At 41.4% G+C, this 23059-nt stretch overlaps 1 protein-coding gene across 1 annotated transcript in view; it reads right to left on the reverse strand.

The window, feature by feature from the left end:
* Window positions 1–11297: 11297 nt before the first annotated feature.
* The window catches only part of HEATR9 (HEAT repeat containing 9), a 41867-nt gene continuing 30105 nt past the window's right edge, over window positions 11298–23059 (reverse strand). Inside the window, exons 12-17 of the mRNA XM_063293207.1 lie at window positions 22870–22989; window positions 20863–20936; window positions 18526–18577; window positions 14156–14242; window positions 13964–14055; window positions 11298–11732 (exon numbers count right to left, since the gene is read on the reverse strand). Of these exons, the coding sequence (XP_063149277.1) occupies window positions 11648–11732; window positions 13964–14055; window positions 14156–14242; window positions 18526–18577; window positions 20863–20936; window positions 22870–22989 (510 nt within the window). The 3' untranslated portion in view covers window positions 11298–11647. The remainder of the gene's footprint in view (window positions 11733–13963; window positions 14056–14155; window positions 14243–18525; window positions 18578–20862; window positions 20937–22869; window positions 22990–23059) is intronic.

The following is a 23059-nucleotide window of genomic DNA, read 5'->3' on the forward strand; positions in this document are numbered from 1 at the left end:
ATCACGCAGATTCGAACCGCCGACCTTCCGATCGGCAAGCTCAGCAGCTCAGCGGTTTAACCTGCAGCGCCACCGCATCCCTTTTTGTGTCTATTTAGCTGCTGGAAAAAGAAGAACCTCACCCAGTAACATCCTCCTTCCTCCCTCCCTCCCTTCCTTGGTGTGGTTTGGTCAGAAGAATATTGGTCTCATGAAAGACCAAATGCAGGCATTTGATAAGACTGATATTCCCTTTGGTAGGCTTAAACAGGAAGGTGCTCTGTGTCATCTGGTTTATTTCAGGGAGAGGTGAATTTGGGCAGGCTAAAAGGTGGAGGGAATAGTTGTGAGTGGAGAGCTGCACTGATGGGTCTCATTACCAAAGCATGGTGAGGAATGCTCTGGGGCCAACACTTTTTGTACATGATAATCTAACCCAGACTTCAAAGTACGGGGTATAATTAGAAAGAAAGTGGCATTAGGGTTTGACTTTATTTTGTATGTGTTCAAGCATTGTCCAATTTCCTTCAAAGTTACTTTTCTCTTACGTTTAATCTCCACTTTGGATGGGTCTACCAAAGTGGAGATTAAACGTAAGAGAAAAGTAACTTTGTTTACCCTTTGTTCCTTTGTTTACCCTATCGTTCCTTTGTTTACCCTTCCTCTTTAGAAGCCTAGTCTTTCTTTTTTTTAAGTCTATGCTATTGATGCTCCTCTTTGCTGTCATGTGCCTAAATCAACTCTAAATACTACTTTAAAAAAGATATTTTGGTGCCAAATGTATCTTGGAGTTGGGAGGATTGTAATTTGGTAAAATGTGTCAGAAAGTCTCGGCCTTTCCAGGCTGACTATCAGATGCTGGCTCCCCTACGTTTCTCACATAGCAAAGAGGGAGACCCTTCCCCCATTTTTAGGCTGTTTTTGGTAGACGGAAGGAAAATAAGGTGGTCACATCAAACACTGACTAAAGGCAATAACTGTTGCACCATTCCAGGCTGTCCTGGCTGAGTGAAGCAGACGTGGTGGTGAAAGAGTAACACAAGTCTTCCTTTTTTTCTAGTTTCTGAGGGAAGTCAAACTGTTCTGTTTTCAGATTACACTTCCAATTGTTGGATTACAAAACTTTGTGACACCATCTTGAACTTCCTTTCTTGAGAGAGATCAATCACACTTCACCCTTGTGCTTGAGCAGAGAAGCAACAGAACCCAGATGCTGTTTCACACAGATATGGTAGCAAGGCCCCATTCTTGAACATTTCAGCAGCACCCTTTTAAAAAGTATAGGAAGTTGTTGTGCATGGTCAGAATTGAAATGGAAATGGGATAGCCAAAACTTCAGCCACCAAGTCAAGAAAGACGCAACAGAAGACAATAATTTATTCAAAGTAATATTGGTTCCTCAAAACACTTTGGAATTATTCCTTTGTTAAGGGCAAGTTCTGATGCTTCACATTATTAAAATGAAATTAGCACTCTTGCTCCAGCAGCAGAAGTTGCCCCTGAGGCGGGACTATTTCTGAAGTGGTGGATGACAGAATTATTGAATACATTTTCTAGGCAATTCTTGATAATAGTTCTTCATATTGGCCCTTTGGATACAGCTTCATCTTGTTTTTTCTGCCAAGCAAAGAAACAGAGTGGGCCAGTCAATAGTCAATCAGAGTTCTCACTTGAGGCACAAATGACCAGGCTCAAATGACCCTGCTTCAGACACATTGTGCAAAGACCCAGCTCTCTGGAGATCATCAGTCAATCAATCAATAAATCAAACCATAGTCACCCATGGCTCTTTAGCATACTATCATGTACATATCCAGATACTTAGAAATGTTGTTCTTTGTAGCTGGTAGTAGAACCTGAGAATAGACAATATAACATATTTTCCCATAGGAAAGGGGAGCTACTACTCAGCTGGCAAAAAGGAGGAGACTGGTGGAGACGAAAAAGAGAGGATGTACAGAGTTAAAATGAGGGTAGACAGAGATGGACCTGGACATTGTTGGCTGTTGAAGGTTTGTTGCTGGTCTGAGAAGAGGAAGCGGAACAGGCTGGAATCTGGATAAGAGCACTAAAGAAAAAGTGGGGCTTTCAGAAGGAAATTCTACCCTGTGCTGATGGTCTTTGTGGTGAGGAGACAGAAAAGAAAGGGGAAGTGCAGGTCCTACCAGATGTGGGAGAGCAGCTGCCACCCTGAGAGATGGGGGGTGGGGGAGCCAGCTAGGATAATTATCTTTAACTGGGAAGTAGAGCAGAATGTTGGAGTAACGATACCCATATTTAGCCAACTTTCTAGATTCCCAATATAAAAAGGTAAACTTCACTAGATGCAGGAAGCCTTGCTTTGCCAGTGGAGAAAGACTTCATTCTCAGATGTCTGGGCAGTCAGTTCTACCTCAAGCTGCTGCTGCTGGATTTATTGCTGGTGTTATCTGGGCCAGGAGGGGTAATCTGTAAAGGAATTCTGCCTCAAATTGAAACAAAATGCTTTGCTTGCTGAATAAAGAAGAGAACAATTCACAAGTCCTGCCTGATATGCTGTGTCTTAAATTATAATCCTGAGAACTCCCAAAAGTTTTCATAAATGCAACTGTAAAAGCTGAGGTTCAGAAAGGGAGATGCATATTCATTCTCCATCTCTTTGGGAAGGTCTGTAATCCACACTTTCCTTTAAAATTCATGTATGCAACTTGGTTTGTATTGTTATAATTAATTCTATTTAGTGCCATCTCTGATGTGTTGTGTCCCACAATGAATTAGAGGAAAATTTAATGTTCGTTATATTACATTTCCCCAAACAACTGGCATGCCTGGTATTGACCAATAAGAAACAGAATTCTGCTTTTTGAAAATCATAAACACTTGGCTTGTTCAAAAGGCGATTGCCACATTCTCCAATATGTTTTGGAGGCAGTAATCTTTGCCAAAGACAATTTAAGAAAAATAAATCCTTTCAACTGAGCATTAAGGGATTGAATTTGGGAGTTTCTTGTGATGGTGTAGGGCTTCCCTTTTCATTTCTAACAGTGACTGTTTCCCAGAGAAACCAGTTATCTTCTTCTACTTATTAAAATGATAGAAATGCAGGGAAGTTGGGAAGCTGATGGCTGTCATGTGCAAATGGAGAGATTTAACTTTAAGAGATAGATGGATGTCTCCTCTCTAGACATCAACATGAAGATTGAGCTTTTGGCGCAGCCTTTTCAAACGTGGGACTTCAACTCCCAGAATTCTCCGCCTCAGCCATGCTAGCTGGGAAATTCTGGGCATTCAGGTCCACCCCTTTGGAAGCTGAGAAGGGCTGTTTGGAAACATCCCTACCGTTTGTTGTTGTTTCTCTGTCTTGCAGCTTTTTCTCTAGCTCCCACAGATCCAGAAGAAATGATAGCTGGCTACTAAGCAGCCAGACCTGATCCCTCCAGACCACGGCAAAATCCAGCCCCAGTCCTGTTTCTACAGAGTGAGTATTGTGATTTGTTTTAGCTTTCTTAGCGCTCTCCTGGAAAGGCTACGATTTCCCTACCTTTTTCTCTTTTTTTCTCCCTCACTCTGCAACCTCAGTGAACCTAACAGCTCCGATGCTTGAAACTCAAATTAAATTGCAACTAGTTGTCTCAGAAAACTATCCACCATACGATGCTGGCACTGATGTTTCTGCAGATGGGGCTCTGCTCGTAGGAGCCTTTAAGAAAAATACTAAGAAAGTGGGGAAAACTGCTATCATTCCTGGGGCTTTCGTGTGTTCTCCTCTGCTTTTTTAATCAAAGTCTGAATTCACAAGGCTATAATGTAGCTTGTTGGGATTTGGTCTAGCCACGTTGTCTGAAGTTAGCCACTGTCATGTGTATGCCAATTGTGATTTACTGAATACACCACAATTAAGCAAACCATGGTTTAAGATATGTGAACTGAAAGGGACAAACAGATATAGCTAGGATGTTGGGTCTTCCAAATCTGCAGCATTACGGTCACTTCCTCTTCTCTTTCCCCCAGTGTAGCATTCTGCAGATGTGTGATCCAACAGACATGAAGGATGCCAGATGGGGCTACTGTTGCTACCCAAAAAGAAGACAGCCCAAATTTAAGATGACATTCTTCGCTGTAAGGAAGACCAGACAGGACACATTCTTATCTACCTCCATTGCTATATTCTCAAGTAATCGAAGATGACCCTCCCATTTTAAAGAAATTATCTGAGAAAAAATTGTAGTCTTCATCCAGGATAATATAGTAATATAGCATAGAGAACATAGGTAAGGTCTGGCCAATATAGACCATGTAGAAATTTGGATGGTTAAAATATCTTTATTTTCCAGCCTCATATTCTTCAAATGAGATGAAACTATACAACTCCCAGAGTTGCCAGCTGATGCCCTGAAAATATCTGGAAGGCATGATGTTGGGCACAGTTGAACTGTGCAATCAGATATGTCTGACTTCACCTCCCCCTCTTTCAAATTTTAGAGGAAAGTTACACTAGTAATCGTTATGACTCATGCAGAAAGCTGAAAGATTCCCCCTTAGAGACAAATCAAATTATGCCCCCATACTTTTGCAGGGAAGCATTCTACAAATTCCTGTCAGTCCAGTGACTGTTTTCTTCACTCCTCTGTATCAGTAACATTTACCCTTTTCATGTAATCTGCTGTGACTATTATCAGAAATATTCTGGGCTGTTCACATGGGTCACTTCCCCACCCATTACTGATGGCATCTGATAACATCACCAGGTCATCAAGGGGGTAATATAAAGTTTGTCCTCATTAACATTCTTTGGGCACACTGATGATTGGATGACTCTGGAAGTCTGTTCTAAGAGAAGGAGGGAAATGACAGTAGCATTATATCCCTTTCTAAACTACCTATTTGCTGGAGTCTTTTCCTTTTTGTAAACATTTGGTTCTTTTTAAAAAGAAAAAAAAATATTGGCCTTCTTGTTTGGCCTGCTTCTCAGAATGTAACTATGTTTTGGGTCATTTGGCTGCCACTGGTCCTCTGATTAATAGTACTTAATTTTTAATTCACATGCTGAAAAGATGTTTAGTTACTAGATTTTTTTAAAGGTATACTCTTAAACAGTGTAAAGAAAGCTACTGATGGAACAGACAAGGATATGCTCCTAAGTAATTAGATACAGCTCTTTGAGATTATTTCTTTCTTTACTTACTTAACAATATTTTCCTTCTGCCACAGTCTTCACAGAGAGGAGAACAATGATACAGACAAAATAAAATTAAGTGCACAATGGAAACCAGAAAACCAGCACTGCATCAGAGGTACTGTGTAAATGCCAAGCCATTGTGCATCAAATGAGCATCCTGAATAGATAATCAGCATTAAATGGAGCAAACAGGTAAGAAAAAAAATGACATGAAAAACCTATTTAGTTAAATGCTTGTGCTCCTTTTATTTCTATCTTTTTTCCCCTACTGATGCTAATTAAAATCAAGCTTTAAGGCCTGGATCCATCCTTCCTTCCTTCCTTCCTTCCTTCCTTCCTTCCTTCCTTCCTTCCTTCCTTCCTTCCTTCCTTCCTTCCTCTCAAAGTGGTTTAACAATAAAAATAAAACATTGAAATACACTAAAAAAGCAAAAGTCCTTTACTTTGGTGGGCAAGGTAGTTGTTTAGAGCATGGAGGTAGTCATCAAGATATTTATCTTCTAATTATGCAAAATCATATCCCATTAACGGGTTGAATAATTTAACACACAGTTTGGACTTTCTAATCCAATTAAATAAGTGATTCACAATTAGGGAATTCTAACTTTCCCACTATATATTTCATCAGTAATACAGTAATAGCCCCATTTTAGCATAACTGTTTGACACAATCCATATTCTTGCTTAGCTGTTCCACTTATTCCACTGCTTAATATCCAGAACTTGTCATAATTATAAAAATAATATTCTTTGATACTTTTTTGTGCTTATGAATTTGCCATTTAAGGGTATTATGTAGCAATTGAAACCTTTTTTAAAAAAAATCAAGGATTCTCTCACACTTTTCTTTCAGGAACAAATTCTCAGAGTCAGAGCTTTATACTTTGATACATTGCAACCTTTTGTTCTTTATTCATCCCGTACTTCCAGGGCTGGTATTTTTGAGATACCAGGGAAAAATATGAATAGGTTAGGGGGTGTCTCTGCGTGGGGTCAAAAAAGTCAAGAGGGTAGCCACAACTGGGTGATTGAAGCCCTCCTTATTTTTCACATGCATCTACAGAGGCAAGACTTCAGTGATATGGTCATGTCTGTCCTCTTGACTTTTATGACCCCCCCAATAAAGTGGTTAGAGAAATGCTGATCTATTTTGAGCCAGTCACCCACCACTTTCCACTCCTCTGCTCCTTCTTCCTAGCACACACAAACCACAATAATTTCTCCCTGTATCTGCCTGAAAAAGGAAAGGCAGCAATCCCTTGCTTGCATGCTTTAGCCTCAGTAAAAGCAGTTGGAGTTCTTCCTGATTAAGCATGCAAAAGCATTGGAAAAAAAAATACCACATCTTTGTGGCAGAATAAATTATTACCAGAAGGGACCAACACCATGCCAGAATGATGGAAAGGCAAAACCAATGGATGCAGGAAAGATTTATTAACCAACTGATTTCTCAATTCCCAACCATGTTCTGAATATAAATCTTATTCCTTGGGGGGAAATGATATAACATATATATATATATATATTCTGATTGCAGTCAGCAAGTCTCACCCTATTTACTCCAGGGAAATTGGAGTTATTCAACAGTGACACAGTTATTAGAAAAAAACAGGGAAAATCCATTCAAGGTTGTCATAGCAAACATTCCTCCTCTCCCTACCCGCTCACATACACACACTTTGTGAACATGCTCAGATGTGAAATCAATCTCTTTACTGTGTGTAAACTAGAGGACACTGAATTCAGCCAGAAAACTGGTTCTGGAACTGGTGCAGATGCCTCCAGTGCCACTGCTGGTGGTGGCAAAATAGAACAAAACAAGTGACCATTTGCTAAGTGTTACAGTACTCCGAAAATGTAGAATACCAGATGGAATGTGATATCTGTAGCAGTCAAGCCTATCATCAGTTTAAAGACTCTGGGCTTTTGGATGATGATGGTGATGATGATGATGATTTTGGAAGGAGTACTGAAACGTCATCTGCTCCAAAGCAAGAATGAATGCTGTGCACGTGTAAGCCCATTGGATTGCAAGTGAAATATCAGTCTATTACTATTGAAGTCATTGTAAGGATATCATAAAACAAGTAAACTATGCAGGACAGTATTCTGTTTCAGCTAATATCAGCAGGACCTCTTGTTAAGAAGAAGAACGGTGGGGCAGCTGCCCTACCTGAGATCCCCAAATTGCCAGCAGCTCCCAGGCCCCATTTTTGTGGCAAGAAATGAATGAAAATTGTAATGAAAGTCCTAAAATAGGCTTTAAATTTTTTTTTAAAAAAGGAAGACTGCTCAGATACGTGACCTGCCCCCATCATGGTGGCCCTCATCCTCTTTAAAAAATGTCAACTATGTCCTTAATCCCTAAAAGTTGACCAGACTCATTCTTGCAAGTGACCATCTTATCAGTGCTGACCAAACTGGCAAAAGAAAAATGATGAGGGTAAAGTGAAAAGGAAGGAGGGAGAGTGGGGGTCAGATGAGTAGGCAGCTCCTAAGCATCTTAATCTCTCTCTTTTTTTTTAAAAGGGTCTTTAAAAAAAGTCTGTCCATTTTGATGGGCAACAGAGCTATAATATGCCCTGTTCTAGCACTGGGGTCAATAATGTTCCAGGTTCTATGGCCTTAGCCAGAAGGGTCTCCCATAGATGCAGTTAATTCCAGCGGAAATTTAGCCTAGCAAATATTTCTTACTGCCTAAACCCCTTGTTGCACCTGTCTAATTTTTCCTGCTGATTTCTGTCCACTGCATCCATTTCAGGAATACATTCGCAGAGAGAAAAGAAAGAAGTCTACCAGACATGAGAAGGCAAATAACTGTAATCGTTCTATGTTGTCATGCAGTCTTCACATTCATTTTTCAAATGTTTTTGTCAAGAGAGTCAGCTTGTCTTTAATAACAAGCAATATGTCATTAATTGTTCAGATCTCTGCTTCCCTTGCCTGAACTGGAGTTTGGTCCATTCTTAGTTCAGTCCTGTGCATGTCTATTCAGTCTTTTTTCAATAATACTTATCTCCAAGTAAGTGTGCAAATAATTATAGTCTCTGAATGTGTTTTCACTTAGAAGAACAGATTATGGATTTACTACCTTGGAACTTTTAAAGTAAAGTTACATTTATACCCCTAGCTACCAAGTGTGTTTATTTCATTTCATTTCATTTCATTCATTCATTCATTCATTCGTTCGTTCGTTCGTTTGTTTGTTTGTCAAATTTATCACTGCCCATCTTCCCCTCAAGGGGGGACTCTGGGTGGTTTACAGTAAAAAAAACAATTAACCACAATGTAATAAATACTATACAGTAATATAATATAATATAATATAATATAATATAATATAATATAATATAATATAATAATAATCAATAAAATATAAATATACTAAAATGTAATAGATTCCAGATGGCAAAATTCTCTCTCAATCCATAAGCATTTTTAGCTTCCTTTTATTGAAAGATGGGGGTGAATTCTGCACAAATGGGAATTTGGCTTAAAAATCTGTTCTAGTTAAGCCAGAATGATTTTGGAAAACAGAACCATGACATCTTAAGCTCTTCGATCAGCGGTGGGCAGCCTTTCAGCCATGTGAATATGAGTTCACTTTGCACTGCTTGGACACTTCCAAAGCAAGAGAAGATCCCAGCCACCCATTCCTTTCTTTTCTGAAGAGTGATCTAGAGCCCCATGGGCTCCATAGCCTGCTAGAAGAGACCGTGACCCTGGACCTCTGCTGCCTGCCTGCTAGATTTCAAGAGCTTTTTAAAAAGAAGGTCTAAGATAAATAACTATCCAAAGGAGCCAGAGAGGATTTGGGCAAATACTAGGGAGATGTTTGTTATGCTTCTTCCCATTCCAGTATGGAAGGGTATTGTCAACCATACTGACTCCTTCCCCTTCTAATTTCCAGCTACACTGATTGTTCCTAAGGACAGCACCATGCTGTTCCATCAGAAACTGCACATAGCGATGTCATCTGTTGTGCTTTCTGTTTTGTCCTGTCCTGGAGATGCCTGCATTTAGCACACATTTTGTTTAATGTTAATGTATTGATTTCTTGGCACATTTATGAGGGGTAAAATGTGCAACTACTCAACCCAGCAAAGGTTTCCAGTGTGACTTCTGCTACCTATGACTAACAGACGTGGGGGTTCTACAAGGGATAAGCCAGTCAGCCCGAATTCTCATGTCTCAGAAGTAAAAGCAATTGCACTGGGGAAGTGTTAAATTATGCAATATGAGGTTGCATAAAAATCAGTATTAAAATATCGTAGTGAATCACCACCCTTAACTTTGCCAAGACTCAAAATGCAGGGATGTTTTTGCTTTTACTGGCGTGCTTACAACATGGCTAGATGACAAGCGATTTGCTTACCCTCCAGCTTGTGCTGCTGCTCTGTGAAGGAAAATGATTTGGAAAAAAATCCAGTAGCCCTTCTGAGATCCCATTCAATGGCCAGAGTGAAGGTTCCACTGGTGGCTGAGGACACCATTGCATAAGAGTGGGCTTTCGGATCATCTCTCTTTGGTCACCAGCTTTCTAAGACCAGTTCCATTCTCTGCTCCTCTCAAAATATGGAAGAGGTCTGGCATAAATACAGTATCACTGACTACCCAGCCAGCACATGCTCATGCTGTGAGGTTTTGCAGGATTGTTGAGGTCTATGCAAAAGCTAACTAGCAAGAGATTCTTGCAAGTGACCAAAAACCTTTGGGGAAATTTCTTGTGGTAAGCCGGATACGCAGCCTGATGCCCAGGAGAACAATGTGCCCAGAAGCACTTTCCGACCAGACCACTGTCCTTCTTCACTTAATGTTTAAAAAATAGGTTTTCAATTAAAACAGAGGGAGGTATTTGGCAGACGAAAAGCAAAAAGTCAGCCTCTAACGTCTTTATTTTAAAGAATGCCTCTTTGTCCCACTTAAAACCCATCAGCATCCTTAGTGAGGATTCCCATTGGTGATATAAAGCAGCTTCTAGAGTGGTTTAACCAGCATTGTGCCGACGTAGAAATAATGAGAAGAGGTTTTATATTGCCCACAGTGGCTGGGTGACTTCTAGCTAGAAGGTGCTATTAAGTCACTATTGGGGAAGTGATTTTAAAATGTAAAAAAGGTGGCAATTCACTGCTGTGTTTAGAAGTGCCTAGAAAAATGAAAAAGCTAAGCTAGAAAGGTAGAGAGGAATTGGGTGTGACTGGCAGCCAAAAAGGATGGCAGTAAGCAATATCAACACTTCAGTGTTGGAGAAATGGATGTCTCAGAACTATCCAGGCCTGCCTATGACAGCATTTCATGATTTGGTAAGTTTCTTGTAGTAACCAAGTTGTAAGAAAGCCCATGACATGCTCTCCAATTCTCAGTATTCTCAGAACAAGCTTCAGAATTGGCCTGTTATAAGTTGGGTGCAGTATCCAATCAATTCTTGCTGTCCGAAACTGTTAAAATTCATGCCTGCTGTCTTTAGGACTAAGGGAGAATGTCTGGTCACCTCCTCTGCTTTTCTTTTTTAACTCTATCAAAAAAGTTTCAAGCCCTTTTCATTATGGTGATCAATGGATACAACATCTACACACACTGCTCACTAAAGAAGTAAGCTAGATCCCCATCTTCCTGTCCACTTGATTGCAAAAGTATTGGCTAATATTTGGCGCACAATTATTTTATTAAACTTAAGCACTGTTTTTATTAAACATGATGAAAAATATGTATTCATGCTGCCCTGCATTAATGCAGGCTTAGCTCCATTTAAACTTTTGTTTGCATTTTTTAAAAAAATATTCAGGCTTGGATGATGAAGCTTTTTATGCCATGCAGGCCCTTCAGAATTGCAGCAGCAGCAGCCTACCCATGCCAACATAGATGTTCCCAGCCAAGCCCTCTACATGGGATTGCAAAGAAGCCTGACCATTAACAATCTCATGGAAACCACAAAATGTTCCTCTCAATGCACTGCCTTGTTTTCACCCAGGCAAGTCCTCAAGACCATAGTCCCATTTTCTATGGTCCCCCTTTTCCATCAAAAGAGTAACACCAGCCCGCTGCTGGTGATCCGCAGAGTGAAAGCAGGCAGGCTCAACAACTCACTATAACCGGAAAAAAATAATGGTTCTACTTTTGCTGGGGCAATCAGTGGCCAGAAATAGCACCAATTTGCATCTTCAGGGCCCCTTCCTAGTTAGATTTCATTTCCTGCCTGGGCAGCAGTTTCAGAAGAATCGACTCTGGTGATTTGCTTAAGGTGACAGCAGCAAGATGGATGTAACTTGGAATTACATCAACCACATGACAACATAGAGCCAACAGTCTGCAGAAAAAGCAGCTGCACAGAGAGAACCTCAAACAGATGGCCTGAACATCTGCCATTAACTGGACCTTCCACCATTGCAAATGGTCCCGTGAACCCAGCTGGTCAAAGACAGACCCCATATTTCTTCTGTTCTGCCCACTGGAAACCCAGAGGCAATGTTTTAATCCACTACTTGTATCTGCATGCCAAAAAAGATCATTTCACTGCATTATATAAGGTTGGAGCATCAACTCTTTCTGAATGTCTGGGCTTTGGTCAAGCATCTCCAAGGCTTTGCTAGACTCTCTGGAAAAAGGAGACAGAGATTAGAAAAGGAAAAAATAAAAGCAGGGAAAACACAAAATAGAAGAGGTTGTAAACAAAACTTCCTTATGAGTTACGCATTTTAGAAACATTAAGAATGTCTAATTACGTTTGTTGCAGTGTTCATTTGCTGACATGGTATCTTCACTGGGAAACTTGTTGCTGCTGAACTCTGCCTTTTGAAAGCAGGATTTTCCTTTATAGCATGGTCCCCAAATGACAGATTTTCAACCAGGACCTCATCCACTTAAACCTTCAGATCCACGTTATATACTTAGTGCAGTGAAACACTGAGTGATTTCACAGATTGCCCTAAACCACAATTAAGCACTCAGCATCTTGCACTGCTTGTTTCCTCCATTCCCTGCCCACCTGGCTACCCTTGGAAGACATATTAGAGGTATCTAGTCTAGCCCTCTGTTCAGTGCAGGGTTGGCATGGTAGATGCAATTGCAGCATGCTTGACGAAGGGCACGGCCAAATGGTTGGATTCAGATGTAGTCCACCAGCATGCTGGCATTAAATTTGCTACCTCACTGCCCAACTAGATTTTGCCACACTACTGTAATGATGCTGATGAAGGGCACTGTCCTTCCAGTTTCAATATGGGGCAGGTTAACATAAATGATTAATGGATTCTCCTGGTTCGATTTCCCCTCCTACTGAGCATCACCAACAATCACTAATCATTCTCCCATACATGGGCTGGGGCTGGGGCTGGGGTTTGGGGAGACAATGAGTTTGGAGAGATGGTTACATCCATGAGTTTGCCCTCCCCCTTGCAAATCTGACACCAGGTTGCCCAGTAAAGCAGGAAAGGGTGGCAGCAGAAGTGGGGGAGAGGGCTCTCTATCTGCCAGGTCACTGACCCCACACATCAAGAAGTAACCGATCAATAACAATCTTTCCCTGCCTCTCCTGCTGCCCCTCCAAGCCCTGCCATCAAGCTAGACTGATACAGGCAGGGAGCAGTGGCAGGAGAAGCCGAGATTTGGCCTGCCAATATCTGACAGGCAGCCTGAAGAAGAGCTGAAAGGCACAGGGGAGGTAGGGCAGTGACACAAGAGCGAACTGTTTCACTCTTCCACTGCTGTTTTGAAAGAGAGCTAAACCCATGCCCTGGCTGCTTTCAGATATGGGTTTAGAGCTTTTCAGAACAGCAGTGAACCCATGCTTAAAGCAGAGTGATTGCTAACAATGGTGTTGAGCGAATGGTTTCTCTTCACAGTGCAGCTCCTTGCAGCTTTCACAACTGCTTCACCACTCCCACCACAACATATGCTATTTTTAAACCCAGGTTTAGCTATGGGGTTTAGGGCAGGGCTAAAAGTGATTGTAGAAGAATCTGGAAAAGGCAGTTTTTTACTTGCCAGGCCTCTGACCACAGGAGAAGCAGAGTGGGCAGGAAGCCTACTCTCTACCCATCAGATCCCCCACCCCGTTCAATCAGAGGCCTGGCAGATAAAGATTAATAATATGAATTAATATTGAATATTCTCATTCTCCTGCTTTACTGTGCAGCCACCACTAGGGAACTGTTATTCAGGCTGATCCAGTGTGAGAGTTATTTCTCACCCTGATAAAAAGTCTAGCAATTAACAAAGCAAAGAACACAGATTGCTCCTTCACAAAAGAGGCAAGCTGGCAGCCCTTCCTATTAAAAAAGGGAGAAGAAATTAACAAGAGTTTTTCCTTCATAAATTGCTTATATAGAGATTTCTCATCTAAAAGCATGGTACTCAGTGGAATTCTTGTGTTTTTAACCTTCATAAATGCTATAAATCAGAGCTCCTAGTTTCTTCCTCCTCAGATTAACTGTTTCCAATCTAGACTGCAAGGAGGGGAGTATGTCATCCATGTCTGTGAACCAGGGATTGGCTCAGATGCCTGGTGGGTTCTCTAGGGGAGAAGCTAGTTTGAAAGCACTGGACTCTTCTGCTGTTCAAATCAGAACAGCCTTTAATGCTACTTTAGGAGTGGAACAGCTAAAGACAACTTTAAACTACCTCACTTGTGGGCTGGGGATGAGATCAAGACAATATCACAGTCTCCCCATGTAAAAATGGTTACCAGGACATGTTCAGATACAGGACATGTACCAGGATAAGTCCCAAAGCTCCTTTTTGGTCCTCAAATAACCACCTGCTTATCGCTGGAAATGTGATTGTGTACCTTTGCTCTAAATCAACAGCTTCTCTTAATGTGCATAATACCTGGCCAGGATCCCTCCTCCTTGTTTCTTATTCTTAAGGCTCTTCCTCACGTGCATGTTATCCATTCCGAGAGTGCAAAAGGCTCTAATGACCTGTAACAGAACGGAATGCATCCAAAATACTGATCAACCAAACCAGTGCAGATAACACAGCCAGCCCTCCTCCATCTCCCTGGAGAGTTCTTCTACCGACCTGTATGCGAACGTCCTCATTGGTGTCCAGTTCCAGCATCTCCAACAAGGTAAAGAACACACTCTTGTGGCGGATGCCAAGAACACCCTAGTAAGAGACAAAGTAGGGAGCATCCCTGATTGGCAATTTTGGAAAGTGAACAATGTAGAAAGTTCCTATCTGCACGTTAATATAAAGGGAAGTCTACTTCAAGTTGACCTTGATTCATAGAATCATAGAGTTAGAAGTGGCCTAAAAGGTCATCAAGTCCTACCCCAGCACACTGCAGGATTCACTACACCATCCCTGACAGATGACTATCTAGCCTTTGTTTGAAAACCTCCCATGAAGAGGAAGAAACCACTCCATGCTGTAACCTATTTCACTGATTGACAGCTCTTACTGTCAAGAATTTCTTCCTGATGTCGGACTTCTGATGGGAACAATGGCAGCTTGAACTGGTTTTTTCCACTGTCTATGGACTGACCTGTCAGAGTGGCTTTTTTTCTTAGGCTCAGGCAGGCTTCCTTGGAGCCCAGAAGCATTCTCCAGATTAAGGAGAACCCCATGAGTCACCCCATGTGTTCTCCAGATGGCTGGTCACAGCCAGAAGACTAAAAAACAGCATTTTGCCATTGACTGGTAAGTGATCAGCTGGAGGCAGGGCCATCATCTTCTTTCCAAGCCGCTCTGAAGCCGTAACGGACCTTAAAACTGCCCACCCCATTTCTACAGCACTAAGGTGTTTTTTGAATTTTACCAAAGAGAGGCTTTCTACAACAAAGAAATGTGGAATCTCTTGGTGACTCTCATTATTTTTGAAAATTATTAACTTGGTAATCTGGCTTTTTATATATAATTTGTTAAATTGAGATTTAAAGGATTTTGGTTTTTTTTAATTGCTTTTTTTTATTAAAGTGATTTTTGAGGAATATAAAACTTTCTCTTCTTCATTGAATCTGCAGATTGGAGTTCTGATCTATTTGCTTTCACTTTCCCATGGGAATGCTGTTTGTTATTACTTTTTATTTTCCTGATTGGCCACACAGGAGATAAAAAGGATGGAGAGAGTGCTCAGTTACAGCATTAATGACTTTACCTTCCTGAGGCACTAGAGGGTGCCATAATCTATCTTACCCTTAGGAAATATGGAGGAAATTAATTTGATATTTAAAGATCTCTACAATGCTGTTATTCAAGTCCTGGAGCTTTTCTCAGAATTTGTGGACTCCAAATTGTCACAAGAATTGAGAGAAACTGATAAGGCTGAAAACTACCTTAAGAGTGAAGTGGTTTCTCCAAAGAAAAAGATGAGAATTGGTGACTTATGTTTAAATAGTCAAAGGAAAATTGAGTTGTCAAAAGTTGAAGATAAGAAGACAGTGTTGCCACCACACCATGACCAAGAAAGAGACTTAAACTCTAGAGGCTGGAAGATTTTGGACAAATATTTGGGCTTTTTAAAGCAGGTTGTAGAATTTGAAATTGGCAAGAAGAAAGCTCTGTACATAATACTGAGACATGTAAATGACTTGGTTTACTTTGAAGTGGGATAATTGTCTAAATGATTTTTCGGGATGGTTTCTTAAAGGTTTGGATAAATGGTTATGCTGTTTTGAAAATTCTTACATCTTTGGTAAATGCCTGGGTATTGTTTAAATGTGGTTATCAGGGTGGTTCTTTAAGGGTTTAGATAAATGTTTATGCTGTTTGGATAATGTTTATATTTTTGGTTAATGTTACTGTAGTTTAGTCGGCAGACAGGAGCAAATTATAGTGAAGAAGGGTAGTGTTTGTTACTCTATTAGGTGCCAAATTATGTTTGAAGGGTTTTATATGTTTTTCTTTGGGGAGGGTAATTTTGTTTTAGAAGGGAATGTAATAACGAGAATTTAAATGCTTTATAGAAATAATGTTTACTATAATATGAATTGGAGTAAGAGATTGATACTGATTTATGATTATTTTTGTTACAGAAAGTTGGAAGTCACTTTTTAGTAGTTTGTTTTGTATTTTTTCACACCTTTTTAGTTCTGTTTCTTTTTCTTTGTAGGTTTCTTTGTTTCAATCTTTTTAGTTTTTATGTATATTTTGAAAATGCTTTAATAAAGTTTTCTAATTAAAAAAAAAAATTCTTCCTAATGTCAAATCCATAGCCGAAGTTTCATCCCATTAGTTCTAGTCTTCCCCTCTGGAGCAAGTGAGAATAAACCTGAACCCTCTGCAATCTGACCACCCTTCGGATATTTGAAGGCAGCTATTGTGTCCATTCTCAACCTTCTCTTCTGCAAGCTAAACATGCCTAGGTCTTTTAACTGTTCTTTGCAGGACTTGGTTTCCAGTCCTTTCACCATCTTGATAGCCCCTCTTTGGACCTTCTCCACTTTATCAATGGCTTTTTAAAATGGGGGTGCAGAACTGAACGCAATATTCCAGTGGGGCCTGACCATGGCAGAGTAGAATGGGATAATTACTTCCTGCAGTCCAGACTCTATGCTCTTCTTGATGCTCCTCAAGATGTCATTGGCTTTCTTTGCAACTGCATTACACTGTTGGGACATGTTGAGCTTATGGTCCACTAGCACACCCAAGTCTTTCTCACATGTGCTGCTCTTGAGCCATATTTTCCCCATCCTGTACATTGCTTTCTGGAACTTTATTGGTTTCCAAATCTAGCTTACAGTTCTGTTGTTGCGTGTTGGTCTCCCATCCAAGTACTAATCAAATTCAACCCTGCTTAGCTTTATGAGTTCAGCCAAGGACAGCTAGGTGCTGTAACCTGCTGTGGTTCAGTTAACATGTACAAAGGTCTAAACAATTTGGAGACAGATTATAGCTGGATTTACAATTGCACTAAGTGTGGCATCCTCAAGTTGTGGCACTCCTCAAGTTTTGCCACTCCTCTATGAGAGCAGGGTCACTGCCAGAACTCACACCTGCTCTGCCTGGAGAGGAAATTGTCCAGGCAGAATGGGAACACAGTGTGGTAGCCCATGTGCACAAAACATTAGCTCCCAGGGCTGGACTGCTGTGTAATGTATCCCCACATTGCCTGGATGAGTCAGCAGTGGGATCAAGATCAGTAAATGTCAGTCCAGGATGAAACCCAGATGGGCTTGGGTTTCATGGGTCATGTGAGATTGGGTGGGCTCATTCTTCCCATTGAGAAGTATGGTTTTGAATGTAATTGTTTTGTTGCTTGTTTCCAATGAAACTGCTTTGTTCTGTGAGGTTGCAGGGTTCTATCATTGTATTTGTTTAGTATGTAGACTGAAATGTGATTACTGAGGGTAGGTGGTATGTTTATTGCAGAGACACAACATTTGAGAAGTCCTGCACTATTGTTTGTGTTAACCATGATTTACTGATCAAACCAATTGGCTGGATTCACTCATCATTTTAAGAACAAGTCATAATTTATCAACTATAGTGGCAAAAAGAAAATATCTATGGTTTAGTGTCTATGAATCTGCTTAACCACTGTGTTTAGCACCTGACATCTTGATCCATGATCCTTTAACTTCAGAAGCTCAATGGCTAGGAAAAAGGATGAGGCCTTCTAGATAATAGTACCCTATCTCATTCCCCCAGAAATCCCAATTCATTCCTCCTCCCTTGGTCATCAGTGCAGATATTTCTGTTTCATCTGGCTTTGGGACTTATTTTCTTGACATTGCAGCTTAGCATGTTTCTGTTCCCTCTTGTTTTAACTCTTTGCTTATTAACTGCAATTTGTTAATGTTGTTTGGTATGATTTGTATTGTGGCTGACTGCTTTGAGGGCTTGTCATTTAGAGCTTAGGTGTAAACTGTTTAAATAAATTGTTTAAATAAGTGTACTAACTACGCGACCTGGGGAAAATGAAACAATCTAATGCCAACCCAAGAGGTCAACAGGCAACCCAAGAGGTCAACAGGCATCTGGAGCCCTGAAAGCTCCCTTGAGTCAACTTTGACTCCTGGTGACCATCATCAATTCAACCTGGAATGCACATGAGTCTTGCTCACACCCAATTCAGGGCAAAATAAAGCTGCTTTTGAGCCTCCAGATTAATACAGTAGTTTAATCCCAAGGCACATAACACTGGAGACACCCTTTGGGGTTTTATGGATTGCATCTAATTAGCCACTCCAAGTGACCAAAGAGCTCCCAACAGCCTTCCCCCTGCAGCTTCTCAGACAACCTCCCAATCTGCTCCAGAGAGTTAAGAGGCCCTCAGGAGGAGGTCTGAAGGAACATCTGCTGCTGGGAGGGAGGAGAAGATGGAAAACTGCACTGTACGAGCAGGAGCCCCTTTGCCTCCCAAATTTCACCCACTACCTGTAAGACCCTTTTGGAGATTGCAGATTGACAGGTTGAGGCTAATGGGCTAGATAGAAACTATGACTTACTAAGGCAATCACCGCCTGCTTCCGGATCATGTCATCCTCCTCCTTTAGCTGCCTGTGGGGGGAAAGAAATATTTAAGTAAATTAGAAAAAGGTATTTTTTCCATAGCCTTGATATTTTTTAAAAGAGAGCAAGAGGAGTTCCAGTACATCATTCTTTGAAAGAACCCTTTCTAAAGATCCATTCTCACAAAGGGAGGCTCTTCTGCTCCACATTTCCCCACTTACCCAGCTGGATGGCAAACCCCAAAGAAAAGCCCACTTCTGAGTGGGCAGTGTGGCCAGTGAGCCAGATTCCACATCAGGCAAGCTGAAACTGTGCTGCATATTAATCTCAGAAGCGTTAGTGAGCATGACTGGACATTAAGAAATGTTGGTTGATGCTCTCCTTGAATTCAGTATGTTGGAGGTGAGTTAGGATTGTCCTCGGCCTCGCTTAAGTTTGTGCCAGCATTACGATTCAGCCTCCAATCTAGGGTTGGTTAGGGTATAATTTTGAGCCTCCCTTCTTTACCCTACCTCTTCTCCATCCTCCTTTTGTGTATGTGTGTCAGCAGAGTCCTTTGCTTACATATCTTAGCCAGCAGGACTGTTCTCCTAGCAAATGCCAGGTCTCAGATCTCTGGAATTTGTGCCCCACCTTGACCCTCTTCTGCCAGTATAACACTACAAGCACACTCAGTTGCAGAATCCCCAGAGTTGTGAAACAATTGTTTTGGGGTAAGACTTGTTGAAGGTAGTGAAAATTAATTTTCAGAAAACCTGCATAAGACTGGAGTGTACCTGTGGGATTCCTTATTTAGTTGGACCAGTAGAAAGTATTATCTGTTCACACTTCCTGTGGTGCTAATCTCCTGTATCCATGCCTCAGTATTACAGTGCAAACTGTAGTAGGCCAGAGGAGGCCAGAGTCTTGTTGCTGGTAGGGAGAGTCCCACTGGATCTCTTTTGCTAATAATTCCAAGCTACAGCCTCTTCCTACAGTACCGAGTGAGATCCTGAGGGCTGGATTATAACAAGCATCTTCTGTTTTTATCCCTTTTACTCCTATACAGCAAGTCTGTGTTTTTCTCATCACTTTTTAATTAACTCCATACATATATATGTGGCAAATACTGATACAGCTGTCTGAGCCGTATTTTACCAGACTCTGTAAAAAAACAATTATCTATATACAAATGAGGATTTCTGTGACCTTCAGCATGTGGTCTCTCAGGTATAAAAAGACAAATGCAGCAGTGATTACTCTGGAATATAATTATGTGAATGAAGCTTATAGGATTCTCACAGTATTGCCACCATAAACAAATATTGTCTCTTAATGGGTTTCTTGCATGGGCTGGAGGAAAAAAATGGAGCACAATAAGGGGACTCCCACAAGGGATCTTTGGGCTGCTTCCAAATCAGTACTGTGCCTGCCCACGCCTCTGCTCCTCTTTGGCAGGTGAACTGATTTGTTTCCGGCACAACAGCCATACTTCCCAAATCACACTAAACTCAGCTTCCTTCTTGAGATTCTGAAGGGTGTGAGAGCTGGTTCCACTGGAAGGAGCACTCACATCCCTTAGCCTTCCAGTTCCTGGGCTCAACACAGTGACTATCAGCTGCTGCAGCATCTTCCCAAGATCCTACACTTTTTTTTTTAAGTAAGGTTTATTATAAGAAGATTTGACATAAGTTTAAAAAACTAGAGAAACATAAAAGAAAAAGTAGGAAAATAAAATAAAAGAGAAAGATAGCAAAAGAGAAAGAAAAAGAAAAGGAAGATATCTAAAGAGGGGTCCTCCAACCTTCTTTGCAGCAGTTACAAACATAATAATTGTCATTTCCACCCTCCCAAATTGCATACCATTGTTCCCTTCTTCCCACAGACAGACCTTTTGATCAAGAAATCCTGAAATCACCGCTTCTCTCCATTGTCAGCAAAAAGTCCATAAAGGGTTTCCAGTCTTTTATAAAAGTAGTAAGATCCTATACTTTCAAATGCAGAGATAGTGTCCAAAAAAAACCCAACCCATATGTAAAAAAGGCAGGACTTTGATCACACAGTTGTGGCTGTCGTCTTGACTTTTTAAAAACCTCCCCCCCCCCACACACACACACCCTGGCAAATGCCCCTGCCAAGCACACGCACCCAACCTGTACTAAATTATGGAGGTGGGTGGGTGGGGCATTGCTGGAATTACTTTTTTTTTTTTTGCTCTGATTGGTCAGTTGGGGAGAGAGCCCTGATTGGCTCATCTGTTCTCAGTGTTTCAAGGCTGTCAGCAGCTAAGATGATTGTGGGCCATTTTCAAGTCACTTTGGAGAGACAGATCTTTATATTTGTATGCAACTTACTTCTCCACTATTTCCCAAACGCGCTTTTTCATTTGCAGTTCTTCAACAGCCAAAGCAACTCTCTGTCTGACTATCTGAATGATTGATGAGAGAAACAGGTGAGGGAATTAGATACAAATTAGAGGGCACTGAATGATTTGAGCAGAGTAATCCAGCATGATTAGGTGACTATATTCTCCAAAGATGGGATGGAGTCCTGAATCACCAGAATTGCAAACCTTTTGACCTAAATAGAGGGACAACTGTTGAGTTAGGAGCACTTATTCTTTCTCCTAGAACCTCAGGCCTCAACCCACGGATTGGTTCCCACCTGACTGATGAGTCCCTTCCATGACACTTCCCATGCAGTGAAATTAGGGGTGCCTTTCTGAAGAGCTTTCTGTGCTGCTGTATATGAAGACCCGGCTCTCTGGAAAAGGCCCTAATGCTGGGAAAAGTAGAAGGAAAGGGAAGGACGACCAGCAGCAAGGTGGACGGACTCAGTTACAGAGGCGATGGGGGCACCGTTGGGAGACTTAAAAGACCAGGCTAGGGACAGATCACCATGGAGAAAATCTACCTATGTGGTCGCTAAGAGTCAAAAACGACTTGATGGCACATAACCAATAAAAAAATACATATTGTCCATGGCTTAGAGCAGGGCACCTGGGATGTATAAACTGTGCATATTGGGGAAGCTGAGCAGCCATGGTCGTATAAGCATGGACAGAAAAACAGAAATCCATTCCCATTTCAGGACAGCTTCCCCATCTCCATATTGGCTAGGGTTTCCTGAATTTGAGCACAATGGACAGCTTCAGAAGTTGCGAAAGGCTGCTGTACTTCAATGAATGATCCAGGATAAAAAAACTGCCTATTTCTTCTTAAACCACACAGCTATAATGACCTCATGATTAAGATGCGACATGAACTTTGTGAAGGTCTGTTAGAACAGAAATGAGAGCAGCAGCTGGACAGCAGCAGGAGGAGCCTAAAATTTGACCTGTAGCAAAACGTGAAACAGGGTGCCAGTTTCTGCCTGTGCCAATCTTCCTCCCAGACACATGTGTCCTTCTGTTCTCAACAAACTCAACAGAAATAAGCATAGAAACTTCTTCTGTGAAAGTTCCCTGGCCTGTGGGCAATAGCAATCCGGAAATTTTTGCTGTGCCACATTCATGACTTGCCATCTCCTGTGTTCCTGTGAAACTATTACGCTTTTCTCCATATCAGCCACACATCATCATCGTCACCACCACCACCACAGGCTCTTAACTTCCCTGCTTAGTTCTTGCTCACCATCTTCCATGCAGGCCAGGTCCCCCTGATTTTGATCTCCGTCTGGCTCTGAGCACAGATCAGTCTTGAGCAACTCAAGCAACTACTTTAACATGCTCTATCCTAAGCTATTTGTGTGAGTGTTTTCAGCATGACTCAGGTCTATTGTTACCAAGTCAACAGAGCAACTTGGTTTGAGGGCATGGACCTGAATCTTCCGGGGAACCATTTTCATGCCTGGCTTAGTACAAGGAGCTCTACCTATAAGGCTAGATGATCAGCAACAATCACTCAGTGGAACTTCAGACAGCCTTGCCCTTCCTTTGACTGATGAAGTTTGTCTACTGTACAGAGTAAATGTAATAGAAAGAAAAGTATTGAGGGGTAGAAAGCTTCACCCGTATTCTTCTTTAAGTATGGGAAAGACTGGGGAGGGCCTCTGATCACAACTGGGTCCTAAGAAAACAAATTAATGAAACTCACTAATGAACCAGCACAATTTGATGATATAGTGGTTACAAAGTTAGACTAGGGCCAGAGAGACCCAGGTCCAAGTCCACCTTCAGGCATGGAACTCTCTGGGGGAATTTGGGCTGGATACTCCCTCAGCCCGCCCCACCCACAGGTGGTTGCTGTGGGGAAAACTGAAGGAGACTATACTGTGTACACCACCTTGAGCTCCTAGTGGAAAGCCAAGATACAAATCAGATAAATAAATAAATAAATAAATACAAATGTCTTCACCCTTACCAGATAAGGCTCATCAGATAACTTCTTGAGCAGCACGTTAAAAACGTCCTCCTCTAGTCCTTCCTGTTGGATTACATCAAGCCCTATGGTGGTCAACAATTTTGTGGCATCAGCACGATACTGGATGGAAAGAGATAGCGGGAATATGAACTACTCAACTAGTAGTGAAATTTGGATTTCAGCACATGCT

The sequence above is a fragment of the Candoia aspera genome, chromosome 2, assembly GCF_035149785.1.
Source record: "Candoia aspera isolate rCanAsp1 chromosome 2, rCanAsp1.hap2, whole genome shotgun sequence".
Taxonomy (NCBI): Eukaryota; Metazoa; Chordata; class Lepidosauria; order Squamata; family Boidae; genus Candoia; species Candoia aspera.